Below are 24293 nucleotides of genomic sequence, written 5' to 3' on the forward strand. Positions count from 1 at the left end.
AAATTAAGGATATTAAAAAAGAATTTAAAAAAGGAAACCTACACTACACAGACATGATGCATAAACACAAACGAGATGCAAGGCAATTTGTAAAACACTATGTTAAAATCAACACCTGCTCCAAATATCCAACTCCAGGCGCTCATTTCCAACATTTAGTCGTTACTGGTCTCTATCTCCACTACAGAAAGAGCATTGGTTCCTATGTTGAATAACGTGGCGGCATATCATAAATAGCCCGGCGAATGCTTTGTTGGAGTCCCCGTTGTGTAACAGCACACTTTGGCGAGTTTGACCACAGTTGGGCCGTGTGGCTTCACGGGAGACGCTCTGCATTCTTAATGAGCTGGAAGCAGCTCCGATAGCTGGAGCCTCACGCTCGCATTTATTAATAATGAAGACATAACTACTAATAGAGCGATGGCAAGAAACACGATTGTGCTCCGTCTTGCTCGCTCGATCACAACTTCTTTTCTCCAAGCAAACACTGCAGTCCCACGGATTATCGGGTCGTGTTTACATTTTCTTCTTTTTTAGTTTATTTTTTATGTTTTGTCATTTGGTTTTAAAACAGCATTTCACTCAAGGAATATTGGGGATTATCCTGGCTGAATCTTAACTGTCGGTATTTTTGGGATAACTACCACGTATAATTGATTAGCGAGGATTGAACTGGGTCAATTGCTTCTTGTAAGAACAAGTAACGGCACCCGGCTACAGTCAGTCTGTGCTTGAGCTGTCCGTGGTGCTGAAAGTCTGACTCGCGCTTTTGCCGTCTCATCCACATGGAACACGTGCTGTAGATTTTCAATTCAAAGAGGATTACATATTTTCTTCTCCTGGATCAAAACGATGCTTCATATTTGCACCATGGGTAAGAAAGCTAAACTTGACGGTCTGTGTATCATGGGTTAATGGACAATGATGATTTCTGTGGCTCTCCCCTTTTAAATAAAAATTGGCCTACGATTCTCCACAATTCAGTAGATGTCAAATAGGACGAGTAATGCTATCGGAGTTGCTAGCAGTGAGGGTACTTATAGCTAATATAGAATGTCACTGGGGGTAATGGTGGGGGTGTGCTGTTCTGTGACGTTAATCAAACGCAATACTGTATACTTTTGTGGGTAGAAATATTTTCCACATGAAGCAGCATGGGAAAAGGAATTGAATTGTAGAATGTAATATATGAACACATGAGTTATATAAAGTGGGTTGTCGCAATATACAGACGGGAAGGCTAATGGGACTTCGCTGAGTTCAAATATTTAAATAGAAAAACAAACTCGGTGGCTTCGCATATTAATAGCAGTGGCGTCTGGGTGGTCCCGCGAGACTTTGCAAGGCATTTTACATCCTGATGCGAATTCCCGTTCTTTTTTTTAGCAATACATCCCAACACAGCTTCGTTTCCTTCTGCTTTGGAAAATGAAGAGGCATAAATATGCATTGGATCTATTATGAGCTACGGAACCCTAAAATTAGACGCTCATTAAATTTTAATGTTCCACGTGTGCGGTAGCCCTGGGGCATGTGAAAGAGAGGCTCCATGCCTCTCCTGAAATTCTCTCTCCAAGTGACATAGTATTACATAACATAGGGTAACGTGTTTCTGGGAATTGTTGGATGAATACACCTTAGCATCTTTGAAAACTGATATCATCTTTGTATATCTGTATAGACAGCTGGCTTCAGATCATTAAGATGCATTTTGTCTTCGGTGAGTTCTTGCTAGGTACTTGATTTATTAAATGAAGTACATGAGAAATTTGGTTACGTTTTTAAACACTGCTAACTTGCACCGATAATATCATTTTGCTTCTTTCTATTTTCATAGTTTATTTATGGATGAATGGATCGGTGAACACAGTGATACTGATACTCAATAATTGACATACATGCATATCGAATTCTGGCGGATTCTTTTGCCATATACCATGGTTATAGAAACACAGATATACTGTGTCAGTGCTAAACTGCCCTCTAGACACCCCTGAAACAATACGTTTTTAATAAGCTGTTAAGTTCAACTGGGGTGAGAGATGGGAGCATGCAATCTGATACGTATGACAGTTCACTCATCATTGTATGAATATTTGACAACCCTTGTCCTTTTGCACCTTTATGAGCAAAATGTTAAAACCCTGCTATATCAACGCGTTTGGTCTAAAATGGCATTTTTAAAATGTGCAATAATTCTCTCTCTTATGATATGCAAATTGGTAATGCCTATTTCTCTTGTAAAACTAATCCTTTTTCAATTAAAGAGGAACAAGAAGAGTGCTGTGAACTCCCCTGACTTGGGAGGTTGGGAGGTTAGATAATAGATGTTTGTGTTTGGCAGTGTTGTGGCTAGCGCGTCATGGTAGACTCAGTTCTGTACTAGCACTGTATACCCATTTCAGCGGCGAACTGCACTGAGAAACAATGGTTTTTCAGAACTGCAAGCATATGGCAGTGCTCATATTTATGACATGATAAAATGTGTGGGAAGATAAATGGTGGATTGTGCGTTCAATGTATCGTTATAATGTCCGTGACTCAGCAGTTTTACACGGTCATTAAGGTGCCATTATTTAAGGTGGAAATGCTTAAAAATGTAACACACAAAGCTTTAGTCTTACCAGGTGCTGATTTCTGTAGCAGTATCCTCACACTGGTCTATAAAATGTGATCGGTTACAGTGGTGCCATTTATCCACCAGAGGGAGCTCTTTGATAGTGTTACTGAATTGAAAGTTTTTCCTTCTTCTGGTAGCTTTCATGTAAATTCAGAGAAGCTGAAATGACAGCTAAGTGCAAAATGTCCAAGGGAAGTATACACCTAAAGGAAGCTCTATTCAAAGTCATTGGACATATGTTTGGAAGATGAGTATTCACCCATGGCTGTTTCAAGCTCAGTAATGTTTATAACACACATAGTCAACACCACTACATAATATTCCCCTGATAAATGGGTCCTTGAACTGAAAATTACCTATAACTGAAATTAATTTAGCAAGACTGCTTATGAAACCGTAAAGTAACCAAATACAACATTAATGACCAACACAAACTAAAGAAATGTAGTTTAGACTGAAAAGAGCAAGATGTGGGTAATATGACACATAGTAAACAAATGACATATTTACTCATTTGTTTTACCTTTATTTAGTACTCAGAGAGATCAAAGCCCTCTTTTTCAAATGTGAGTTTACAGACAAAACACAATAAAACATACACTCTTTACAAATTACAAAATTAAAGCAATCAATAAGTAAATCATTAGCCAAAACATAGGAGCACTAATACAACATTAATGAAAATATTCACAATGAAATGTAATCAGGTTCTTTATGAGATCCTTGAAAGGACCAAGAGGTACCAGAACACTGAGTTTCAGAAACTGTTGTCATTTATTCAAAGTGTATGGAAAAGAGTTCCAATCAGAAGCAGTTGCCAATCAGAAACAGTTCTTTCTAATTTTGTATTAATTGCAGGAACCCAGAGCAGCAACAAATCCTGAGAAACTGTGATAAATTTAAACTCTCCAGTTAATATGCCCGTGAAGATAAGATGGGCGTTTATGACAAATTGGGTTTAGTTTAAATGAACATAAACCAATGACTGCTGTCTTCTCCCATAGAGGGCAAACCTACTTCTTTCTATGCAAAATACGGTGATGTGCACCATGTGTCACCTGTTATAAATCAGCATATTGGTCTTAGTGCAAAAAAGAAGCTTGTCTATAGATGACATCTCCATGATCTAGTACCAAGAAAACGATTGCTTCCACAACCGTCCATCTTCATAACATAGCGACTTTAATCTCAACTTCAATCTCAATTTTTTGACTAGTGTCTCAATATGAGCCTTAAAAGTAAATTCCTCATCAATCCCAAGGTTTGTATTTAGTTACTCCCTACAATTAATATTTTATTGGAAAAAAAGCATAAATTTAATTTTCTCAGAATTAAGTTCCAGTTTTAGATTGATAAGCACATTTTACAGGCTGTTGAAACCAAAGTTGCAGATTTTCAATGGCTTTTTAATAGAATCAGTAGTACAATAGAGAACTGTGTCATCTGCGTACAGATGAAAATGACCAGTGCCTATGGATGAGACAATATTATTAATGGAACTGGTGAACAAGGCTGGCCCTAAAATTGTACCTTGTGGAACTTTTTTAATTTGTGCTTAGAAACTCTGATTGTGAATCACCCAATGCAACACATTGATACCTATCTGTAAGGTCTTTTGCAAACCATCTATAGGCTACAGAATCAAAACCAATAAGCAGGAGTTTTCGTAACAGTATTGAGTGGTCAACCATGTCAAAGGCTTTATACGAGTCTACAAAAAGACTGGCACAATGTTGACAGTTACAACATTGCAGACACAATGCTATTCTCAATCAGGCAGCCGGGATAGTACTGTGTTCAGCCCTAAAACCAGATTGGTGAGTGCTTAAAACGGAGTACCCAGAAAGGAAAGCCTTGATTTCAAGTAGCTTCAGAGCTGGTCGCTGGCATAAACACTCTATGCAGTCGTTTAGGGCCAAAACCATCCCTTGGCCACACAATTAAGCTGTTAAGTGGTGGGTGTGATTTATGTTTGGAGCACTTTCCTTGTTTAGGGCCGCCAAAACCCTAGAGCTCCGAGTAGCCTATTACATTTGCTGCTTCAAGCTAAATTTTGCAGCTGATTTCATGATGTGTCTAGAAACAATACAGGTGCAAACTATTAGCCTATGTGGCTATCGCTGTTACTACAACCGGTGCTGTGACTCCTGCCCCCAGATGTTACATTACATTACATTATAGGTATTTAGCTGACGCTCTTATCCAGAGCGACTTACAACAGAGTAACCAAACTCAGGATCAAGTCCGCTTAAGTCCATTGAACAACATGTAGATAAAAAGCCTTTACTATGATGCATACAATAAGGAGAAACAAGATAGTCTGAACAAAATTTTTTTTTTTTTTTTTTTTTTTTTTTTTTTTTTTTTTTTTATAGTTATGGGAGGGGGTTTAGGGAAGAGGAGAGAGGTACACAGAGAAGAGGTGCGTCTTGAGTTTCCGTTTGAAGGTGCTCAGACACTCTGCTGTTCTGACCTCCACTGGAAGATCGTTCCACCATCGTGGGGCCAGAACTGCAAAGAGTCGAGACCTTGTTGCTGCTCGTGTAGGGGGAGGAATCAGCCGCCCTGTAGTAGCCGATCGGAGCGATCTGGCCGGCTTGTAGGGTCTGATCATCTTCTGCAGATAACCAGGAGCTGACCCCTTGACTACTTGGAAAGCAAGCACCAGTGTCTTAAACCGGATGCGAGCTTGCACTGGTAGCCAGTGGAGGGAGATGAGGAGGGGAGTGACGTGGGAGTCACGAGGGAGGTTGTAAACCAGACGTGCTGCTGCATTCTGGATGAGCTGAAGGGGTCTGGTGGCTGATGCTGGGAGGCCAGCCAGGAGGGAGTTGCAGTAGTCCAGACGTGACAGTATCATGGCCTGGACCAGGAGCTGTGTGGAATAATTGGTGAGGAGTGGTCTTATTCTGCGGATATTGTACAGGATGAACCTGCACGACCGGGTGGTTGCCGCGATATTCTCAGAGAGTGACAGCCTGTTGTCGAGCACAACTCCAAGATTTCGGGCACTCTGTGAAGGGTGTAGGGGAGTGTCTCCTAAAGAAATGGGGAGATGAGAAGTGGGAGAGGTAAGAGATGTTAGCATGATTCGTGTTTTCCTGTTTCCAAGAAGCCACACTTTTTGGAGTGCTTATGAATTTTAGGCCTATCTTATAGAATTATGTTCAATGCAGTATGTAGAAACCCAGGAAGAAGCGGTCGTGTCTTGAAGTCACCAGGGCCAGTTTGGCTGTAGCGGTAACACATCTGGCCGCCACAGCTGCCTGATCCGAGCGAGTACGTGCAGTTTTTCGGGAGCACTGCGAAGCGGGCAGCTGACCACCCTTCGCTGACAACCCCCGGGCGATGTTGCTTTGCCGACCGTGCCAGGGGAATAGACGCTGGGGACTTCTAGATGCCACCCAATATCACGTAGTGCACGGACTTTGCGGACTGTGGCTTGTTGGTTAACAAACAGCCCCCACCAGTAATTGAACTGCCTATCAGCATTGCTAAGACGCAGCGTATTAAAGTGATGTTTTTTTTTGTTTAATGCTTCTTGTTTTTCTGTCTGGTAAAGGAATACTCTGGCTTCCCGTTGAGCATAGAAAAGCCATTATTCTAAGATGGTGATTAATGTGAATCCTAATAAATTTTAGTAGTACAGGAAAGGAAAGAGAAACTAGTGATGCTGAGATAAGTCCAACTTAGTTCATAAGTATACATAAGTTTAGATGCTATTATATGCCGATGACAGAAAACAGATCCACCCATACCCAGAAACCCATGGACCTTTTGAAAATATGTTTTCCACTGACTGTTCTACATCAGTCTGTGTTCTAGAGCATTTCTACATGACATAGTCCTTAAAACGTTAACCATCTCTAGTTAACCAGTCTTTTAACTTTCTGCCTTTTAGTAGGTTTGTTCTGTGCTGTTAGACACACTCCCCTCTTCTGCACACAAGGCACCTGTATAATTATGTATGGATTGATTTTGCGGTCTACAGTACTTCACTTGGGGGTTATTTTGCCTCTTCACATTATCATTCCATTTTTGTAATGCTAATATTTCATTAGGTCCCTACTGATGAGATAAAAGTCCATATATATGCTTAATTATCATTGGCAGTTCGGAAAAGCACACTGAAACTGACTTTATGCTAATTGCACTGATATGGAGCTCACAAGTAGGTCAGCCTGATGTACAGTGTGTGTTCTTTCTGTGAAGGAACTGGGGTATGGAACAGGGAGAACTGAGGTGGTGGGGAGTGCATTGGCAGTTTTGAAATGCTGCGGTTCTCCCACCTGACGGTAGAGCGTAGCCTCCGGGTTTGGGATGCGATCCTGGTTAAAGGCTTTCACTGCCCTGCAGCAAGGATATGTTTGCTTTCCCTGTCGGCCATTTTGTTTGTGAAATTGGGGCATTACTGTCTGACAGAACAGACTTGCGTCATCTGCAGCTGGAAATAAAAATGTGTTGGTTTTCAGTGTTGGTCAGGTGCATCAGTATTAAACAAAGGTTTTTATGAAACAATTATAATAATAGGACCCGCTTCCCTCACATGACTAGTGCATTCTGTCTCTTACAAATGCACCTGCTAATTCAGCTTTTAGGTCCTTGTGCTTGTGTGAAAGTGTGGTAACTTCTCTCCTCCACAAAGTAATGGAAAGGACAGGGATGATTAGCATAATTCCAAAGAGAATGCTGTGCTCTTGCAGCCCCCCCCCCATTACCCTGTCTGTCATGCACCCTGTAATTACTTGAGACATGTGGACAAGAGGGTGCAGGAATGCTGAAAAAAGGGGTAAAAATCTCGCAATGCCAGAGGAAGGATGTTGGCATGGTGATCTGCGCCAATCACGCCCTTGCCCAGCCCAGCCCCGCCCCGCCCCAATCGCTTCCCGCACCACCCCCCCCCCCCCACCGGCCCCTCCTTCCCGCCGACGCTCGAGCCAGCGGGCCGACGGGGACGGGCCCCGCCCGTAGTAATCAGGGTAATGTAGTGAGTCAGCAGGACAGGCAGGCGGGGGCGGGGCGGGGAGGGGAGGCTGCCGGGCAGGAGAGCTCGTTCGGCCGCTGCTCGCAGAGAGAGCAAAGAGAGAGAGAGAGAGGGGGGAGGACAGAAAGGGAAACGGGCTGTCACCTCCCATCAGGGTCCTGAGACAGACGGGGAAACCGATCTCCTGGGCCGTGCGTGCGTCCCTTCCCGACGGGTCCCTGGGACGGCCACTAGGCAGAGCCGAGGCGTAACCCAGACATCTCCTGCTCCTCCTCCTCCTCCTCCTCCTCCTCCTCCTCCTCTGCCACCTCCTCCTCGGTAATTTTCTCTGCCGGTTGTCTTTCCGGGCGCCTAGACCACGGACGAGTGCCGAAGCGTGCGAGCCCAAACTGTTACCGTGCTCTCTCTCTCTCTCGAGCGGACCGTCAGGAGGCATTACGGCTGTCAAACAGGTGGCCGCCTTCGCCGCCGCCATGCGTAGGCGCGCGTGGATTCCGCCGTCGCCCAGGCGATTTGACGTCCTCGCGATCGCAGCCGAGAAGCGCGTCGAGCTCGGTCGGTAGCTTTCTCGTCAGGTAACAAGCGGGCCGGGAGCGCGTTCCTCCATCCTCCAGGGTTCTGTTTTTTTTTCCGACCGCCTTTTGATTCGAGGGCAGACGTGGATACAGTTTGCGAGCGAGAACGATGGCATATTTTATTAAGCGTTTTGGATGTGACCGGAGGGCTCTTTAACGTGAGTGTCTTTTTTTTGACTCTTTGTCCTCTGGGTACCCTGTTCCTCGGTGGCTGTGGAAACTTTGGCTGCCGCGGGTGGTGCGGTGTGGGTCTGTGTGGAGCCGAGCCACTGGTGCGGCACGGGGGCTCCTGCACTCAATGAACGGGGGCTTCTGTAATTAAACGGATTCATTTTGCTAGCGTGTTGTGTTGCGGGGCATACTGTATGTGGGGAGGGCTGTGTGACCCTCCATAGTATTTTCTTTTTTCTTGGTACCTGGATTAGTCTGCTAATTGACAGGTTCTCCTGTTAGTGTGTTGCATGGGCTTGGAGCTTTTACTTCACAATGGTGGCTTGGTGTTTTTGGTGTGAGGAAGGCGACATCAGTGGTATTCTGTCAGGCATTTCTTTTCTGGTTAACATTTCAGCTGGTTTTAGGTGAAATCTTTGAATCCTCTAGCTGTCGTGTGGCTTGCTTTGATCACACTGGTTTTCAGTGTGGTGACCAAAACTCGAGGGTGTTTACTGAATCCTGACCAGGGCTGTGCCAAATGTGGCTGGGAGCCTTGCGGGGCGGCACGTAATAGATTGAGGTACAGTTTCGGGTTCTGAGAACATGCGTGCCCCTCAGTGTGGTCCCAGAATGACAGATGACGTCTTACGGGAATAGGCAGTTCAAATGTGATTGCCTATTCAAAATTACATGCATTGCTGCAGTGTAAAAACTTGATGCATTTTAGCATTTCGAGGATATCTAATTTTCCTTTGGGGATTATGGGTGAAAGCTACAAATTTTCAAACAGCAGCATTCGACATATGAAAATTATGCGTTCATGAGTTATAGACGGTAATACATTTCCATGTTCTTTGTGTAGAGATAATGGTAAAATGCTGTGTTGTATTGTCACATTATCAGGGTAAAGTGTATTCTTCTAAAAACCTAAATGACCCAGTGATGCTCTATCATTGCTTTTTAGCATCAGTGCCACGTTGTGACTGACCGTCTCTTTTGTGTGCAGGTAATGTGGGTATGCAACTTGTGCCGAAAACAACAAGAAATCCTCACAAATTCGGGAGCCTGGTTCTACAGCGACGGCCCGCGGCAGCCGGGCGACTGTGAGGCCCACCACGCCCGCCGCAACGAGGAGGCGCCTCGGGAGAAGAAGGCCAAACTGCAGGACCCGTACTACTACCCAGCAAGCTCAGGGGACGGGAACACGCCGCACGGGCCCCTCAGAAACGGCTCGGGCCGGAGGTACTCAGGCGACGCGCCCGTCGACAGGTAAGAGGAGCCGGGTCGCTGCTCCGGGGTGGGAGGGGTTTCACTTTCTGAGGTTTCAACTTTAGTTCGCCGAGCTTTGTGCGGACACGATGAGCGCTGCTAGCTTTGACTGTGTGAGCGCTGTTGGGTTTGCGCAGGCTAGTACTGGTAGCTTTGACCATGTTAGTGCTGTTGGGTTTGACCAAGCTAGGACTGGTAGGTTTGACCGTGTGAGCGCTGTTGGGTTTGCGCAGGCTAGTACTGGTAGCTTTGACCGCGTGAGCGCTGTTGGGTTTGACCAGGCTAGTACTGGTAGCTTTGACCGTGTGAGCGCTGTTGGGTTTGACCAGGCTAGTACTGGTAGCTTTGACCGTGTGAGCGCTGTTGGGTTTGACAAGGCTAGTACTGCTAGCTTTGACTGTGTGAGCGCTGTTGGGTTTGACAAGGCGAGTACTGGTAGCTTTGACCGTGTGAGCGCTGTTGGGTTTGACCAGGCTAGTACTGGTAGCTTTGACTGTGTGAGCGCTGTTGGGTTTGACCGTGTGAGAGCTGTTGGGTTTGAGAGTGTGAGCGCTGTTGGGTTTAACCATGTAAGCACTGTAAGCTTTGACCATGTTATCGATGTTGTTTCTGACCATCTGAGTGCTTTTGGATTTGAGCGTATGAGCGCTGTTGGGTTTGACCGTGTGAGTGCTGTTGGGTTTGACCATGTTAGCGCTGTTGGCTTTAAACGCATTAGCAGTGTTAGCCTTGACTGTGTGAGCACTGTTGGGTTTTTACATTACATTACAGGCATTTAGCAGACGCTCTTATCCAGAGCGACTTACACAACTTTTTTACATAGAATTTTACATTGTATCCATTTATACAGCTGGATATATACTGAAGCAATTTCGGTTAAGTACCTTGCTCAAGGGTACAACGGCAGTGTCCTACCCGGGAATCGAACCTGCGACCTTTCGGTTACAAGTCCAGTTCCTTACCCACCATGGTAGCGCTGGTGGCTTTGACCATGCTAGCGATGTTAGCTTTGACCGCATTAGCATGGTTAGCTGTGACAATTTTAGCGCTGTTGGCTATGACCATGTGAGTGCTGGTAGCTTTGACCATTTGAGTGCTGTGTGCTGTATGAAGTTGCTGCGGTGAGGGGTAAAGAGGTTTGAGACAAGAAGTCAACACAACTGCTTCTGGTAAACAAGTCCTCATGAAAAACGTGTAATATTTAATCATTTAAACCTATAAAGTCGGGCTGTCTTTCTGAGCAGCTGTGAGGTATGTGAAGGAGAAGGGGATGTAGCTGACATGACACGGGCTCAGAAATTTCACAGCGTGGTACGGCTTTGAAGAAAGGGAGAGGTATTCCCTAATTCGATAAATACTTGAAAGGGGACACATTGCGCATTAATAAGTTTCTGGCTTGCAGCAAATCGTTGTGCTCTTTGCTCTTTATGTTTTTTTTTTGCACATTTGAAATTATTAACAGTTCAATTCTTTGTCAAACTGAGCTTTACAACCCTTTTATTATTTAGATTATTTTTTTTGGTAGGAGTGCAGTTGCAAATATCTTGCTAATACTGTTTCTCCTGCTCATGGGAGAGGTTAGCTTGATGAAAGAATTAGCTTTTGTGCCCTTGACGAATATTTGTTTTTTTTTATTGTCATCACAAATCCCTATTGGTGAGGGTTTTGTGATGAGCTCATGAAGTCAGTCTTGATAGAATAATGCATAGGTATGCTGTTTTGGTAAAGAAATGGAACAGATTTAGTTTTTTATAGGTGAAAGTAAATTCCTAACTGTAATCGAAATCCCAACGTATTGTTGAAATATGATTTACAAGTTTGCCGCAGGAATTCTGTAGTATGCCGCAGGATGGTGGAAGCAACCTTAACCGCCTTGTGAAGTGAGGCCTATCCACTCATGGCTTCTTGATATCAGGTCCAAGATGATATACAGTAAGAGGATGTCCCTAGTGTATTACCACTCATGGCCACATGGTGGCTCTTTTCCCTCTCATGCACCGGAATGGCCTGAGAATGAAAGAACCCGGACAACCACGATAGTCACGATTTTAGAAGCATCCTCCCTTCCGTGTGTCGTCAGGTGTCTGGCTAAGGTGCGCCTTCCCCTGGGTTATTTGTAATGCGCTCGTTTGGGAGGAACAGATGTCTCCCTGACGTAGCTTCCCCTGCGCGGGATACGGGTCACGCTTCGTGCTGGGAGGAGGGAATTTGCGAGTGCTTTGCGCTGTCTGTGGCGACGCGGGCCCGCCGTGCAGCCTGGATCCACATGCAGCGGCCATTCTTTCCCCTTGCGTGTCGGGGCAGTGGGTCCCCCTGTCCGTCCCCCAAAGGTCGTTCGGTCTCGGCGCGCTGGATCGTCGCGCTCCTACCTCGTCTGCCATTTATTTCACCGCTGACAGGTTGAGTACCGGCGCTCCGCTCGGCGCTTCAGCTGTGGGGGAATGGCAGGGCCTGCGGTTGGCTGCTCTGCGCTGCTGTTCCCCCACACCCCCCACCCCCAAAATGGCGCTGGGTAATCAGCGTGCTGTAAACTGCATTTGCAGCAGAGGCCCAGCAGAATCATTAGGGCTGTTTAAGCGTGTGTCTGAAGCTGAAGTACGGAGCCTGCGCTAACTGAGGCGCGCTAGCTGAGCCGCGCTGGAGGCTAGCGCTCCTGTCCTCGGCGTGGTGCTCGCGCGTTTCTTCTGTCCTCAGAGGTGGATGCGGTGTTGTCTGGGGAAGTGATTAAGTGGGAATGCAGCAAAGACACGAAGCATGACAAATGTGATGTGTGTGTGTGTGTGTGTGTGTGTGTACATGCATGCATGTATGTGATAGTTTGTGTTTGTGTGTACATCCGTTTGTGTTTGTGTGTGCATGCGTGGCATATGTGTGTGTGTGTGTGTGTGTGTGCATATGTGCATATGAGCTTGTGTGTCCGTGCAAGTACCTAAAAGTTAGTGTGTTTGTGTATGTGATAGTTTGTGTTTGTGTGTACATCCACATGTGTATGTGTGCGAATGTGTGGTACGTGTGTGTGTGTGTGTGTGTGCGTGCGTGCATGTATTTGAGCTTGTGTGTGCATGTGTGTGTGCGTTTGTGTGGGCACATTTTGCGCGTGCACATGTACATGAGCTAGTATTTTTGTACACAAACGCATGTGTGAGTGTGTGCATGTGATTTTTTTAGCATGCCCTTTCTTTGTGCGTCCTCTTTGTATAGATAAAGGCGAGCCTTTCTGAAACGCTTAGCATATGGGCTAATAAAACCCTGTCAGCTTTCATCAAGGTTCATTAAAAAATGGTTACATAATACATCATGCTATAGAAAGAAATTGGTGAGCAATTCAAGTGCTTTGAAAATTGCTTTGACGTGTGAGACCTTTATATGTTAAGATATGATACTGTTTGAATTTGAACAGTGATCGCTCATGAGCACTTGCAATTGGTCTGAGATAGTCTCTCACAAGCAGAGAGTTCCAGGATTAACCGGATGCATTTGCGTCAGAATATACTGTAGGGAAGACGGCCATCTAATGGCAGAAACATGGATTGCGCAAAGCAAATGGATCACGACTCTTCCTCTCCTTATGGCTGTTCTGCCCCTTGTCTCTGGAATTCAATTCCAAGCCACATCATAGGTGCAAACATAGTCTCTTATAAATCAGGTCTTAAGAAATGCCTGTCTTCATTTTTCCATTTGTCCAAGTTTGAACTCCTTGCTGATTATTATTTATTATTTTGTTTTATTTGTATTATTTAATATCATTTAAAAGTTTTTCTTAAGCTCACATGGCGTTTCCTAAATGTTGTTGCCTTTGAGCAAAGTTCTGCTTAACGGAAGTTTTTGGAAACACACATTCATTTGGTTGCATCTATTTTCTGAAGTAATATTTTAAGGAACGTTATTAAATTATTGCTTTCTAAAACCGGTTGACCTAGGTAGCATCTGTGCATTCATGGATAGATTCCAGCCAGAAATTATTCTGACTCCAATATGCCATTTGTCAAATAAGCTTTCTACATATACAGTTTGTCATTGATTTTCGAAGATAGTGTACTCATCACATTGGAACTGGCTAGATGACTATTTTCTAATTGCAAACAACTTACTGAAAAATATATACTCTAAATATACGTATGCTCTATGATATACTCTAAAGATACTTTGATATACTCTAAAAATATGTAGCAGTTTCTTTCTTTGGTAGCCAGATACTGTAGATTGAATTTTTTAAAATCAATATGACCTTTCATTTATATTAGTATGTAGTTTGTCTATATCGGATGATGTGAACTTGTGACAACACAGAGAAGTTGCCCTAAATAATCACAGATTTGACTAGGCTGGGTTAGACGTTGACTCCCTGTAGTCTCAAAGTTTCCCATCTGAAATTTCAAGGGGTAATACTCAGAACATGATTGATTGGGGGAAGCCTACAAATAGAAGTACTACAACATAAGCACCAGGAGTCACTTTCATTAATCTTAAAGAATGTTTAAATTAACTCTGATTCTATTTCACTGAAAAAGCTGACAGCCTATTTATAACAAGAAATAACTTAGGAAAGCGTCTAATTTATCTTGGTCTCCGATGTGCTGTTTCAGTGAACACAGAGATACTGCAGGACAAGTCACCGCTGAAGCTGATGAAACAACAATAATTATGCTGGGATTGGAATTTAATTACTTGCTTGTGTTTCCCAAGGTTTCTCACTTTTTTCATTCAAACTTCATGCAATCGTACCCCCCCAGCACCCACCCCCCCCCCCCCCAACTCAATTTCTCTGCTATTTCACTGGGGCAACGTACAAATAAAGAACCATTATTATGCAAAACAAGCCAGAAAATAATCCCACAGTTGTTTTACAGCTGTAATTAGTTTTGAAATATTTCTGTTATGCAAGAAATTATTATGAGATGATTACAGTATGTGGTGTAAAACTCACAGAGGAGGTTGGAGGAGGGATAAAACATTTAGTGATATCAACTCTTTGGGTATCTCTTTTCTAACATTCAAATGGGAGGAATTATATCGAAGAATTTGTAGTTTTGTGTGCGGTTCAAGGAGAGCCTTGGCAGGGGTGGGCTTTGGCAGAACACAGACTAAACTGATTGTTTTATTGAGAGGCTCATGTCCGTGTTGTCTCAGACAGGAAGCTGAAAAGTGAGCAGATGCAATCAGACAAAGGAGTGGGAAGGCAATTAGAGGGATTATGTAACAGCAGAAATTGCACATTTAAGTGTTTTTCAGCAGAGGGGAGCACCATGTCCCTCTGGGTGCCATTTGGGAAGATGGGAAGAGCTCACTGTTGAAAGAACATGTCAGGGATTTTTGCATTCATGCACATCCTCTGTTTGGATCTATTGTCTTTAATTTCTCTGGATTTCTGGGTAAAGATATTGAGGAACATGTATAGGGAACAATAGCCCCCTGATTTGAGCATTAGTGTTATACTGCATTGTTTTGTTTTTAGAAAGTGCGTTTAATTATTGTTGTTCTCCTTTTATAAGTCTTGGGTTTATACCTAACACATGTCTTTGAGTTTGAAAGCTGCTGTATAACAAAATTTTGTATTACCATCATTGTTCCTTACTAAAATAATAGTTATTTAAAATACAGATGAAATAACGTGGTGAATATGTATTCGTTTTTTATTACTGACCATGCTGCTTCTTTTATTACCTAAAACATATTTTTACCTTGAATATATAATGGATAAAATATTGATGGTTTGGTATGTATCTGCTATTTTGCAATTATTATCATGTCTTCCTATACTGCAAGCCACTGCGTTGTTTGCGCCCCCACCCACGTCGCTACCTTTGTTTCTTCTTTGTGTTAAATTGCCCTGTGCATTACTGCGACTGATTCCCATCTGTACGCTGGATATTAGGAGACAAGCCTCTGTCCTCCCACACAGAATGTGCACCGGTGATTTGTGTGTAAACTGTCGGGGCCATTAGGTTTCATTCCAGCAGAAGTCCCGTCCTCCCCCTCCTCCCCCCTCAGACACCGCTTTAATGGTATTAGGGTGCCTTGTCCACCTCCTTTATTACTTCTGAGAGTTGACGGTTGGCAGCCAGATGTGGCTAAAGTCCTGACGACAGCATCTAGCTTGCACTGTGCGCGTGTATCGGTGTGCGCGAGCGAGAGTGTGAGTGAGTGGGTGAGCCAGGGCGTGCGCGAGTGAGTGTATATTTTTAATAAGCTTGGAGAAATGAGTTGCGTGTGTGAAAGCGGTCCCTGATGCTCCGTACAGCGATGTCTGGGAAAGATGCCTCGCTGCTTTTTTCCGTTCGTTTCCCCCCCCTCCGCTCTGAAGAAATCTTGCTACAGTCAGGCGAAAAGCTGTCCCCGCGCCTACATTTTTCTCAGGCCAAGTTCGGACCATAATGACTGAACAATTAACTATCGACTGCTATTCGTTAAAGCATACTTTTTACAAAGATCAGAAGAAATATGGAACTTGATTGGCGTTTTTTCGTTTAATGTTCCCGGGAGATACAGGGACTCCGGCGAGAGGACAGGTGGATGTGTTGTTTCTGAAGGAAAAGGGCCGTACCGAGGATAGCAGAAGAGGCGAAAAGGAAAATGCAGTTTGAGACATTGCGTCAGTTTTGTAGCTCTGTTCTATCTCATTTTAATGGGGCTTTCTCGCCGCCTCAGAATATTTTGCAGACCGAATTGCTTGAGCAGGCGCTAAGCAACATCGGGTGAGTGATGCCTTTGAAATACTGTGATATATGAAGGGTTTCCCCGTTGGCAGATCGGAGGTGTATCCGTGCCGAGGGGGTCTCGCTTATTGATTTCAAGCCTTTGTGAAGGCATATCGGGAAATTGCCGCTGAAAATGTCCTTCACTGAGCTAAGGGGCGGATGGTGCTGCTTGCGCTGAAGGGGGCAGCGTTTCTGGACCGTATTAATCCTCACCCTGTTAAATTGATGAGAACCGGAGATACTGTATGTGTAGTACAGTGTGTTCCTGCCGCATGTGTCGCTTGCGCTCCAGTGTAGGCGCCTCTGAACCCAAGTAGCATTCCGTAACACCGCTCGTTTTGACAACACTCTCCCTGCACAGCGTTAATCATGCCAAAACTGTATCTTGCCTGGCGTATGCTGTGTGTCGTTCTTTACGGCAGTCCGCGAGGGCTTTGATGAATGCCGATAAATGTTGGCAATGGTATCAGTTTTGCTGTAATAGCATTTAAGTAAAAGGATGCATGCTACGAATGCTTCAACTTAAGAGCCAGGCTCTACCATTTGAAAGACCCCCCCGCCCGTATGTTATCCCGAATGGGTTATTTCTGAAATGCGGGATTCTACTCGCGTGCTGCTTGTAACCTCCAGCCATAGCGTTTAAAACCAAGTCGACCCCCCACCCCTACCTTCCGAATCGTATACAGACCAATGTTGTGGCTTGACATCTATGTAGTTTAAATAGTAGACGCAAAAACAATAAATACATTTGTAATATAATTCCCTCCTGTGTTAAATAATCTGGTATTTATGGCTGGACTCAGACCTAGTGTACATCGCAATTTCTACTATTATCTTAGTGATATTATATAAAACTGTCTTGCTGATAACCGTTTTAAACTTACGTGCCTTCCTTCTATATCCATGCTGAAAAATGTTCAAACTCTGCAGAGAAGTGTGTGTGTGTGTGTGTGTGTGTGTGAGAGAGAGAGAGAAGAGAGAAGGGGAGGGGGCAGGGATGCCACACATTAAAAAGAGAAAAAGGGAAGCATACGTTGTCACAATGCTTATAGGAGATCAGTTGTGCAGTTTCAGTGTAAACTGGCCTGGTTTCCTGATGGCTAACGTGACTCCAGACACCTCTACTGTTATGTGGCTGCGTGTTTTTTGTACTCCTGGTCTGATTTGTAAAAAATAAAAATAAAAAATCCTGTAGTGCCATTACATTTGTTCATCAGCAGTACATGCTTGGTGGGACAAGCAGTTAGCTTGTTCTGTAGGGGTAGTTCAGATTCCATCAGTGCCTGGACCTCCACACGTATTTACAGTACAGTAGGGATCACCCCCTGTGTTTGCAGACACAGACTGGGTGGTCAGGAGTTATGAGGTGTGTGCCCTGACTCCCAGGATTATGGGCTAGTTCTCTCTCTCTCTCTCTCTCTCTCTCTCTCTCTCTCTCTCCTCCCTTAGAAATAATTCACTACATCCCATCCTCCTCTGCCCCCTCGCATTACATGGCTGATGGGCTGAGGGTGTGGGTTACACTGGAGCCAGTGCACCTACAGAATGATGCGATCAAATGCGAGTGGCTGAGTTGCTTCTGTTCTGTGTACTCCCTCCTTTTCTAAACATCAACATCCCACAACAACAAAACGTCTCTAAAAATCACCTCGGTGTTATTATTTCTCTTGGCAGTGGGAAAATCCAGCACCTAATGTTAAACTCAAAGCCAGATCCAAGATATCTACGACTGAGGCAGCCAATAGTGGTTTATGAGGCAGATATATATGGAGCTGAGCTACTGCTAAGGTTTTTAATGGTGCTGTAGTTTGTGCTCCTTTTTGGAATGTTGACCGGGCTGTGCGATGCATTGTATTGATAAAACGGATAGCTGACCCCAGTACAGTCTCAAATGCTGGTTACACGTAGCCTACTGGGAGTAGGCATGGGTACCACTGCCCTAATGCCAGAGAATCTGGATGTGCCATTGTGCAGAAGCAGCTTGTTGAAGTATTTGGATTGGCCCTGTTATCAGAAAGGTGCAGTTTTCGCACATGTACATCCCTGGGCCTTCAGAGTCCTGACGCATTAGTCAGTATTTATGCAAATGAGATGATTTTACCTTACTCATGATTTTTTTTCCTATGCTCTACAGCTCTCCATATTTTGGTTAGCCGTACAATCTCTTCACAGTGCTACCAAACTAATTATTTTTCATTCTATTAGTATTAATCTGTACACCCTTTTTCTCATATTTTTTGCATATCACTGTGAACTCTGCTAGCCTCATTGGTATTCAGGTGCCTGAGTGGATTATATGCCAGCTCCAGTTGGCATAGCCCATATGAATGCTTCAGAATTGCTCCGATGCCTCAAGCAGAGAACCTGGCTGGCCAGTGTCAAAGGGGTTCAAACTTTGATCCGTTTGGCTGAAGAGGCGGAATATCGTCAGTGTTAGCATTTAGCGCTATTTGGTGAGTGCTGCTGTTCATCGCAGTGTACAGTACAGGTTCGTCACTGAACGTGTGTATCACTAGAGCAGCTGGAGCGAGCGCATGCTGTGCGTACAGTCAGTGTGTGGAATATCCGCGTGCGCTCCATTAAACAGTAACAATCTCCCACATATCCGCACGAAGACTTAAAAAACTAAACTCCCACTTAGATTCAAGCCCTCCATAGCAGGGAAGCTTTACAAGAACGGTGGACAGAAAGCAAAACATTGATTGAAACAGAATCCCCCCTCTCCCCCCCCCAATATTTACTTTGCCCAGTCTGGAGGAGCCCCTCAGAGGAAAACGCCCTCTCTGAGGCGCGGGGCGGGCTGCGTTCGGCCGCCGTTTCGATGGCGGAGGATGGTTTGGGGGACGCGTTTTCCGTCCGGGGCGCTGGGCGTCGCCGGGGAGAAGGAAGCGCTCTGAGGACAGGGCCTGTGATTGATGTGCACCAGCACCCTGGCGTCTTAAACTGACTGCTTTCACTGTGGCTGCAGAGGCGTTCTGAAAAACTCATCATGTCAGAAAGACACCTTTAAACAACACATATATTGACATTTAAGTTTTTATGGTAATGGTTGAATTTGGGTAGGAATTCTCTTTGTTGCAGGTTTTATGAACACAGAATTAATTCAGTCGACACATGGAAAATTCCATTCCCGTGATTCACAGAGGTGTCTCTCACACCAAATCTTTCACAGATAAATACTCAGAAACACAGAAATCAGAATGTCGTCAGTAACCATGAGCACAAGCGAAAAAAATCTGTATTCAGGTTGCAAAGAATGCCGAGCAATACAAAATTTTTCTTTTTGATGTAGGTATGTTCACCATGTCTAGGGCTCCTTTGATCCTGGTCAGAAAGTTTTCTCCGACCGCATGAGTTGCTGCGCAAACCCCTCTGTTAGCATACCAGGTGTCTTTGAGGTTCTAACAGAGGACCGGCTCTCCCAGGGCCCAATAGCACACCCCCGATCCACCAGTTCAACCTCTGTATTGGTTCTACAAGCCTGTCACTCAAATCACGGTCCTCGAGGGCCAAGAACTGCTGGTTTTCCACCTTCCCTTTACCTGGGAGTGACGTGTGAAGACAGTCTGGCCAATCAGACTCAGTAAGAGGAAATGTTCAGTTGAACCTGGGAGAGAGAAAACCAGGGCTGGATTTGGATTCTGGGCCGGGTTTAGAGTATTCGCATTCTCAGGGTCCCATTGGAGGACTGCGTCGGAGCGCCGTGCGCCACCGCAGCCTGCTTTTACCGGAGCCACTGGCCCCGGCCCCCTCCCGCTAGAGACGCACTCTTTGTGTTGCTACACTAATGGGCTGTGCTTTTAAACACAGCGCCATGCATTATGCATGCGCTCCGGTGGAAGTCCGGAAGTAATGGGGTGCGGGAGAAGTCCCCAACCTTACGGTACTGCGCGCCGCCAGGTCCGCGCGCTCCTTCCTGGAACACGAGTGACGCTCGGCCCGAGCCAAAACAAATGCAGGGAGCCCGGACTGACGGAAAGGAGATTTCTGGGTTATTGTTTGAGGCGGAACAGAAATGGAGCTGAACTTTAATAAAATAGCATGGAGACAAAGGGAAGCCGCAATTACCTGTTCCGCAAATAGGCTTTAGCCAGCAGCCATGCCGCCCTGTCCCTTAATCCTACCAGATGGGCTGGGTTGGGCTAGCACTGCACCTGGAAGGCTTTGCTGGAAACGTTGTAGCGTTGATGAGCCAGTGGGGGGCACTCTGCCCTCTAAGACCAAAGAGAAAGAGTAGTTTCCCTGGTGCACCGATGAGGAGACATAGGGGATGGGCTTTCGAATAAGATTGAGGAAATGAGGTTCGGACACACTGTGGGGTGCGAACCTTAACATCGTGGTTAAATTCACAAATTGGTTTTCCTAGGCTGATCACCTGAATATCTGCTTACAGATGATTGGCTAAAAATGTATAGCTGGATAACTCTTACATAATGAGTATTGTACCTTATCGGACCTGTGTTTTGTAGTTGTTCCAATGACCTTCGGTATGCACTTACAGTATTGTACGCTGCTTTGGATAAAAGCATCTGCCAAATTATTGTAATGTAATGTAAAATCCCCTGAATTCCCTACTTATTTTGGCTCCCCAGGGTGCTGCTGATTTCTCATAATTGGCTGTATGGGGAGGGAGGGAATCAGATGATGGTGCCTCGTCGTACACCTGAAATCTCCTGTGGTCAGTCGGATACCTTCAGATAGCCTGGGATTCACAAGTATCCTCTTCCACCTCACTGTGTAAGTTCAGCAGGTGGGATGCACAAGTATCCTCTTCCACCTCACTGTGCGAGTTCAGCTGGTGGGATGCACAAGTATCCTCTTCCACCTAACTGCGTGAGTTCAGCTGGTGGGATACACAAGTATCCTCTTCCACCTCACTGTGCTAGTTTAACTGGTGGACTTGGGGGGTGAAAATAAGGAATGGCTGGAAAATAAGGAATGGCAAATTTAAGGAGGAAAGCACATGGTATCCCCTGCTCTCCCAAATTGACAAAGGAGTTTACTGAAATACAGCATGCAGTTCATTTAGATTCATAACAGAACTGGAAGAAAAAGGGCGAAAAAGTTTTGTCTTTGGTGTTAGTAGAAATGAGCAAGTACAGTATGTCCAGGGTAGTTTTAAAGATGCAATTGGGTTTTGGTCTTGTGTAATTGGTTTCATACCATTTTACTGGAGTGCAGTGTCACAAGGTTGTAAAATAATGGATCATTTTGAAGGGGTAATTTACTGCAGGAAATGTTTAAGGTTGAATGGCTTTTGTGTGCATGTGTGTGTGTACAAATAACAAGCTCATAATTTTTACAAAAAGCAGAGTATGTGCACTTGACTGTTGTGTATTTTTTAAATTTTGTATGCAAGCTTCATTTTATGCTGTTGTGTTATTTGGGAAATTCTAGTCTATTTAGTTGTACCTTGGATATTTGAGTGCAGTCAAATGTACAGTTGCTGTGTTGCATAAAATGTGCTTGTTTTGCACATTCAGAATCCCTGTATGTGCTGTTTGTGTAGACGACACACTTTTCTACATTACTGGGGGGAAAAAAACAGAAAATTAATTTCTCAAGTCAGTAAATGCGTGTTTATTACTCTTAAAAGATGGCAAATGTTTAATGTGAAAAAGATAACCACATTTCTCAGTGTAATGCTGTGGATCCTGTATATAAGATATTTAATTAACGAGTGGCTTTGTTTTATATGAATTTTGCCTTACATAAGCACCCCAATAACAAATGTGATTCTGGCAGCATATGTTATGTCACTGTATCCCTGATTTTGCATTGTCTGCTTAAATATTGTGCATTTATGTATTGAGTGGTCTGCTTAGCCTATATGTAGGCAGTCATGTGTTACTTTTATATGGCACTGTTTCATGCAGTACATTATAATAAATGCACACAAAGCTTTGTTCTCTCTTCTGGGCACAAACCATAATGCAAAAATGCTGCTCACTTAGCATTCCTTCAGTTTATACTACACTTCTCGCCTTCACCGTAGTCAGAGACGTACATCGGGGCCTGTGTTCAAGAAACGGCTGATCTAGGATCAGTTTAGCCTTTTGGCTCATAATGCGTGTGATTAGGACATGGACAAGGAGAGCAGATCCTAGATCAGAACTCATGCTATTGAGGGGCTTTATTAGTACAGACAGAAGCTGGGTTCTGCTGCAGACGCTGGGACTCATTGTGACACGGTGGGCGCAGCAGTTTTGTCTGATAGACAGGGAGGATGATGCATCGCGTACTGGCTGATTCCGCTGTGAGCCGTGGCCTGGTGAGGGAGGCAGGCAGGCAGGCAGGCAGCGAGGGATATCCTCCCTAATCACAAACACACGGGGGCGGAGGCCAATAGCTTTCTTTTATATGAGGAAATAAGCAAAAATGCTGCCTAAAGGGCTTCTTAGCGAAAAAACCCTCCAGAAAAATTTGTCTTTTATTCTATGCAATTTCATCCGTGGAGCTGGGTTGAAGTGCCTTCTTGCACGGAATTTGTTCTCTCTCCATATTTTATCTTGTTTGCCATGTTCTCTTGTTATTTCACATGTGAACAAGCATCGGCGCAGGAACCAATTTCTGCTAGTTGTTAGAATTGTGAATCGTTCAAATGGAAGGTCTTTATCTACACGGTCCAGGGGTGCATTTCATGCAGCTGATGTGAACCTTAAGTTCTCTGATGCTGCCACAGAGTCACACTCACGCAAACTGGGTGTGTAAAACGCTACGTAAGCACACAGAGAGTGTGTGGAGGGAGCGGGCACACAGGCCACACTGTTAAGAGTCCTTAAGAGCTGAGTGCCACTCTGTGTCTCAGCTAAGGAGAAGGGTGAGGAAGAGGAGGGATTTGAGGTGGAAGAGGTGGAGGAGCGGGTAATACAGGGAGGGGCAGGTACGATTAAAATGTTAGGGGCACTAAGTATCAAAATGTTACAAAAATGATAATGGTACAAAATGGTACAAAATACATAAATCACCAAACAAAATAAACTATGGCGTACTTGTTCCAAAAAAAGTTTTATCAAATCATATTTTGTATTTTGAAAATACAAAATTATATTTTTTGAAAAACATTGCTTGGTTGTATAAAAATGTATCAGAACCTCTTGTTTTTTCATGTAACTTTATTTAGTTTTCTAATTTCTGCATAAATATTTGTCCATCCTGGTCAAAAGGGAGGGTTTGTTAAATAACAAATAAATGTAGCACAGCACTAACTAACCTTATGGCATGCCTAATTTAGTAAAGCTTAGACACACAGGTCTAAAAGCACACATAACTGCAATGAAACAAGGCTCTGAGTCTTAGAAGAGAAATAATATTGATTACGGCCTTGTTTCCCATAACCATTGTAGCACTAGAGGATCTTAGAGCCATGTAAAGTCAATAGTCAAAGATAATGTTTGCTACTAGTGTTTTGGGAAACTAAGCTGTGACTAGCAATGATGGAAGTCACAAACATGTCTCATTTAATTTTGTAAAACATTTTTGGTGCCAACACACAAAATTGTAAGCAAAATAATAAAAAAATATATAATTATTTAATAAGAAATAATGCTGTTAAATAAACTTAAGGACAGCACTCTTCTTGGGGGATGTTTATTAAATTAAGGCCAAAAAGTGAGATTGATTAATTGAAGAGACAAGCTCCTTCATCAAAAAAGTATAATACAAGAGAAGAAATGTAAGAATTGTATGTGCTCAGCACACCAAGATAGCAAATCTATCAAATCGTCAGGTACTTGGCTAGCTGGATAGCCTATTTTCAAGCTAGCATAATTTCAACGCTAGGTATTAAGCTTGCAATGCGGACATGACTCATTATTTTCTACCAGTTTTTTATTTTTTTTAATTTTAATTGTAATTTTATTAATTTTCGATCAAACCAGACATGCACACTGGAGTAAAAAAAAGGTTTGGTGAACAACATTGTGAATGTCAGATTTTGAACAACATGCTGATCATTACTTGCCATAATTTGCCATGCTAGACATGTGAGGGCA

The 24293-nt window shown here is 44.0% G+C and overlaps 1 protein-coding gene across 47 annotated transcripts in view; it reads left to right on the forward strand.

Annotated features, from left to right (window-relative positions):
- The window catches only part of rims2a (regulating synaptic membrane exocytosis 2a), a 251613-nt gene that overhangs the window by 55548 nt on the left and 171772 nt on the right, over positions 1 to 24293 (forward strand). For 39 of the 47 annotated variants that reach the window (XM_064308375.1, XM_064308452.1, XM_064308208.1 and 36 more), the window contains one exon: positions 9339 to 9601. In XM_064308375.1, coding sequence (XP_064164445.1) covers positions 9339 to 9601 — 263 coding nt within the window. Of the gene's footprint in view, positions 1 to 266; positions 875 to 7729; positions 7923 to 9338; positions 9602 to 15676; positions 16297 to 24293 lie in introns of those variants that run through there. The other 8 variants (XM_064308525.1, XM_064308545.1, XM_064308554.1 and 5 more) reach the window with 6 other exon arrangements.

Source organism: Anguilla rostrata, chromosome 1 (assembly GCF_018555375.3).
Source record: "Anguilla rostrata isolate EN2019 chromosome 1, ASM1855537v3, whole genome shotgun sequence".
Classification (NCBI taxonomy): domain Eukaryota; kingdom Metazoa; phylum Chordata; class Actinopteri; order Anguilliformes; family Anguillidae; genus Anguilla; species Anguilla rostrata.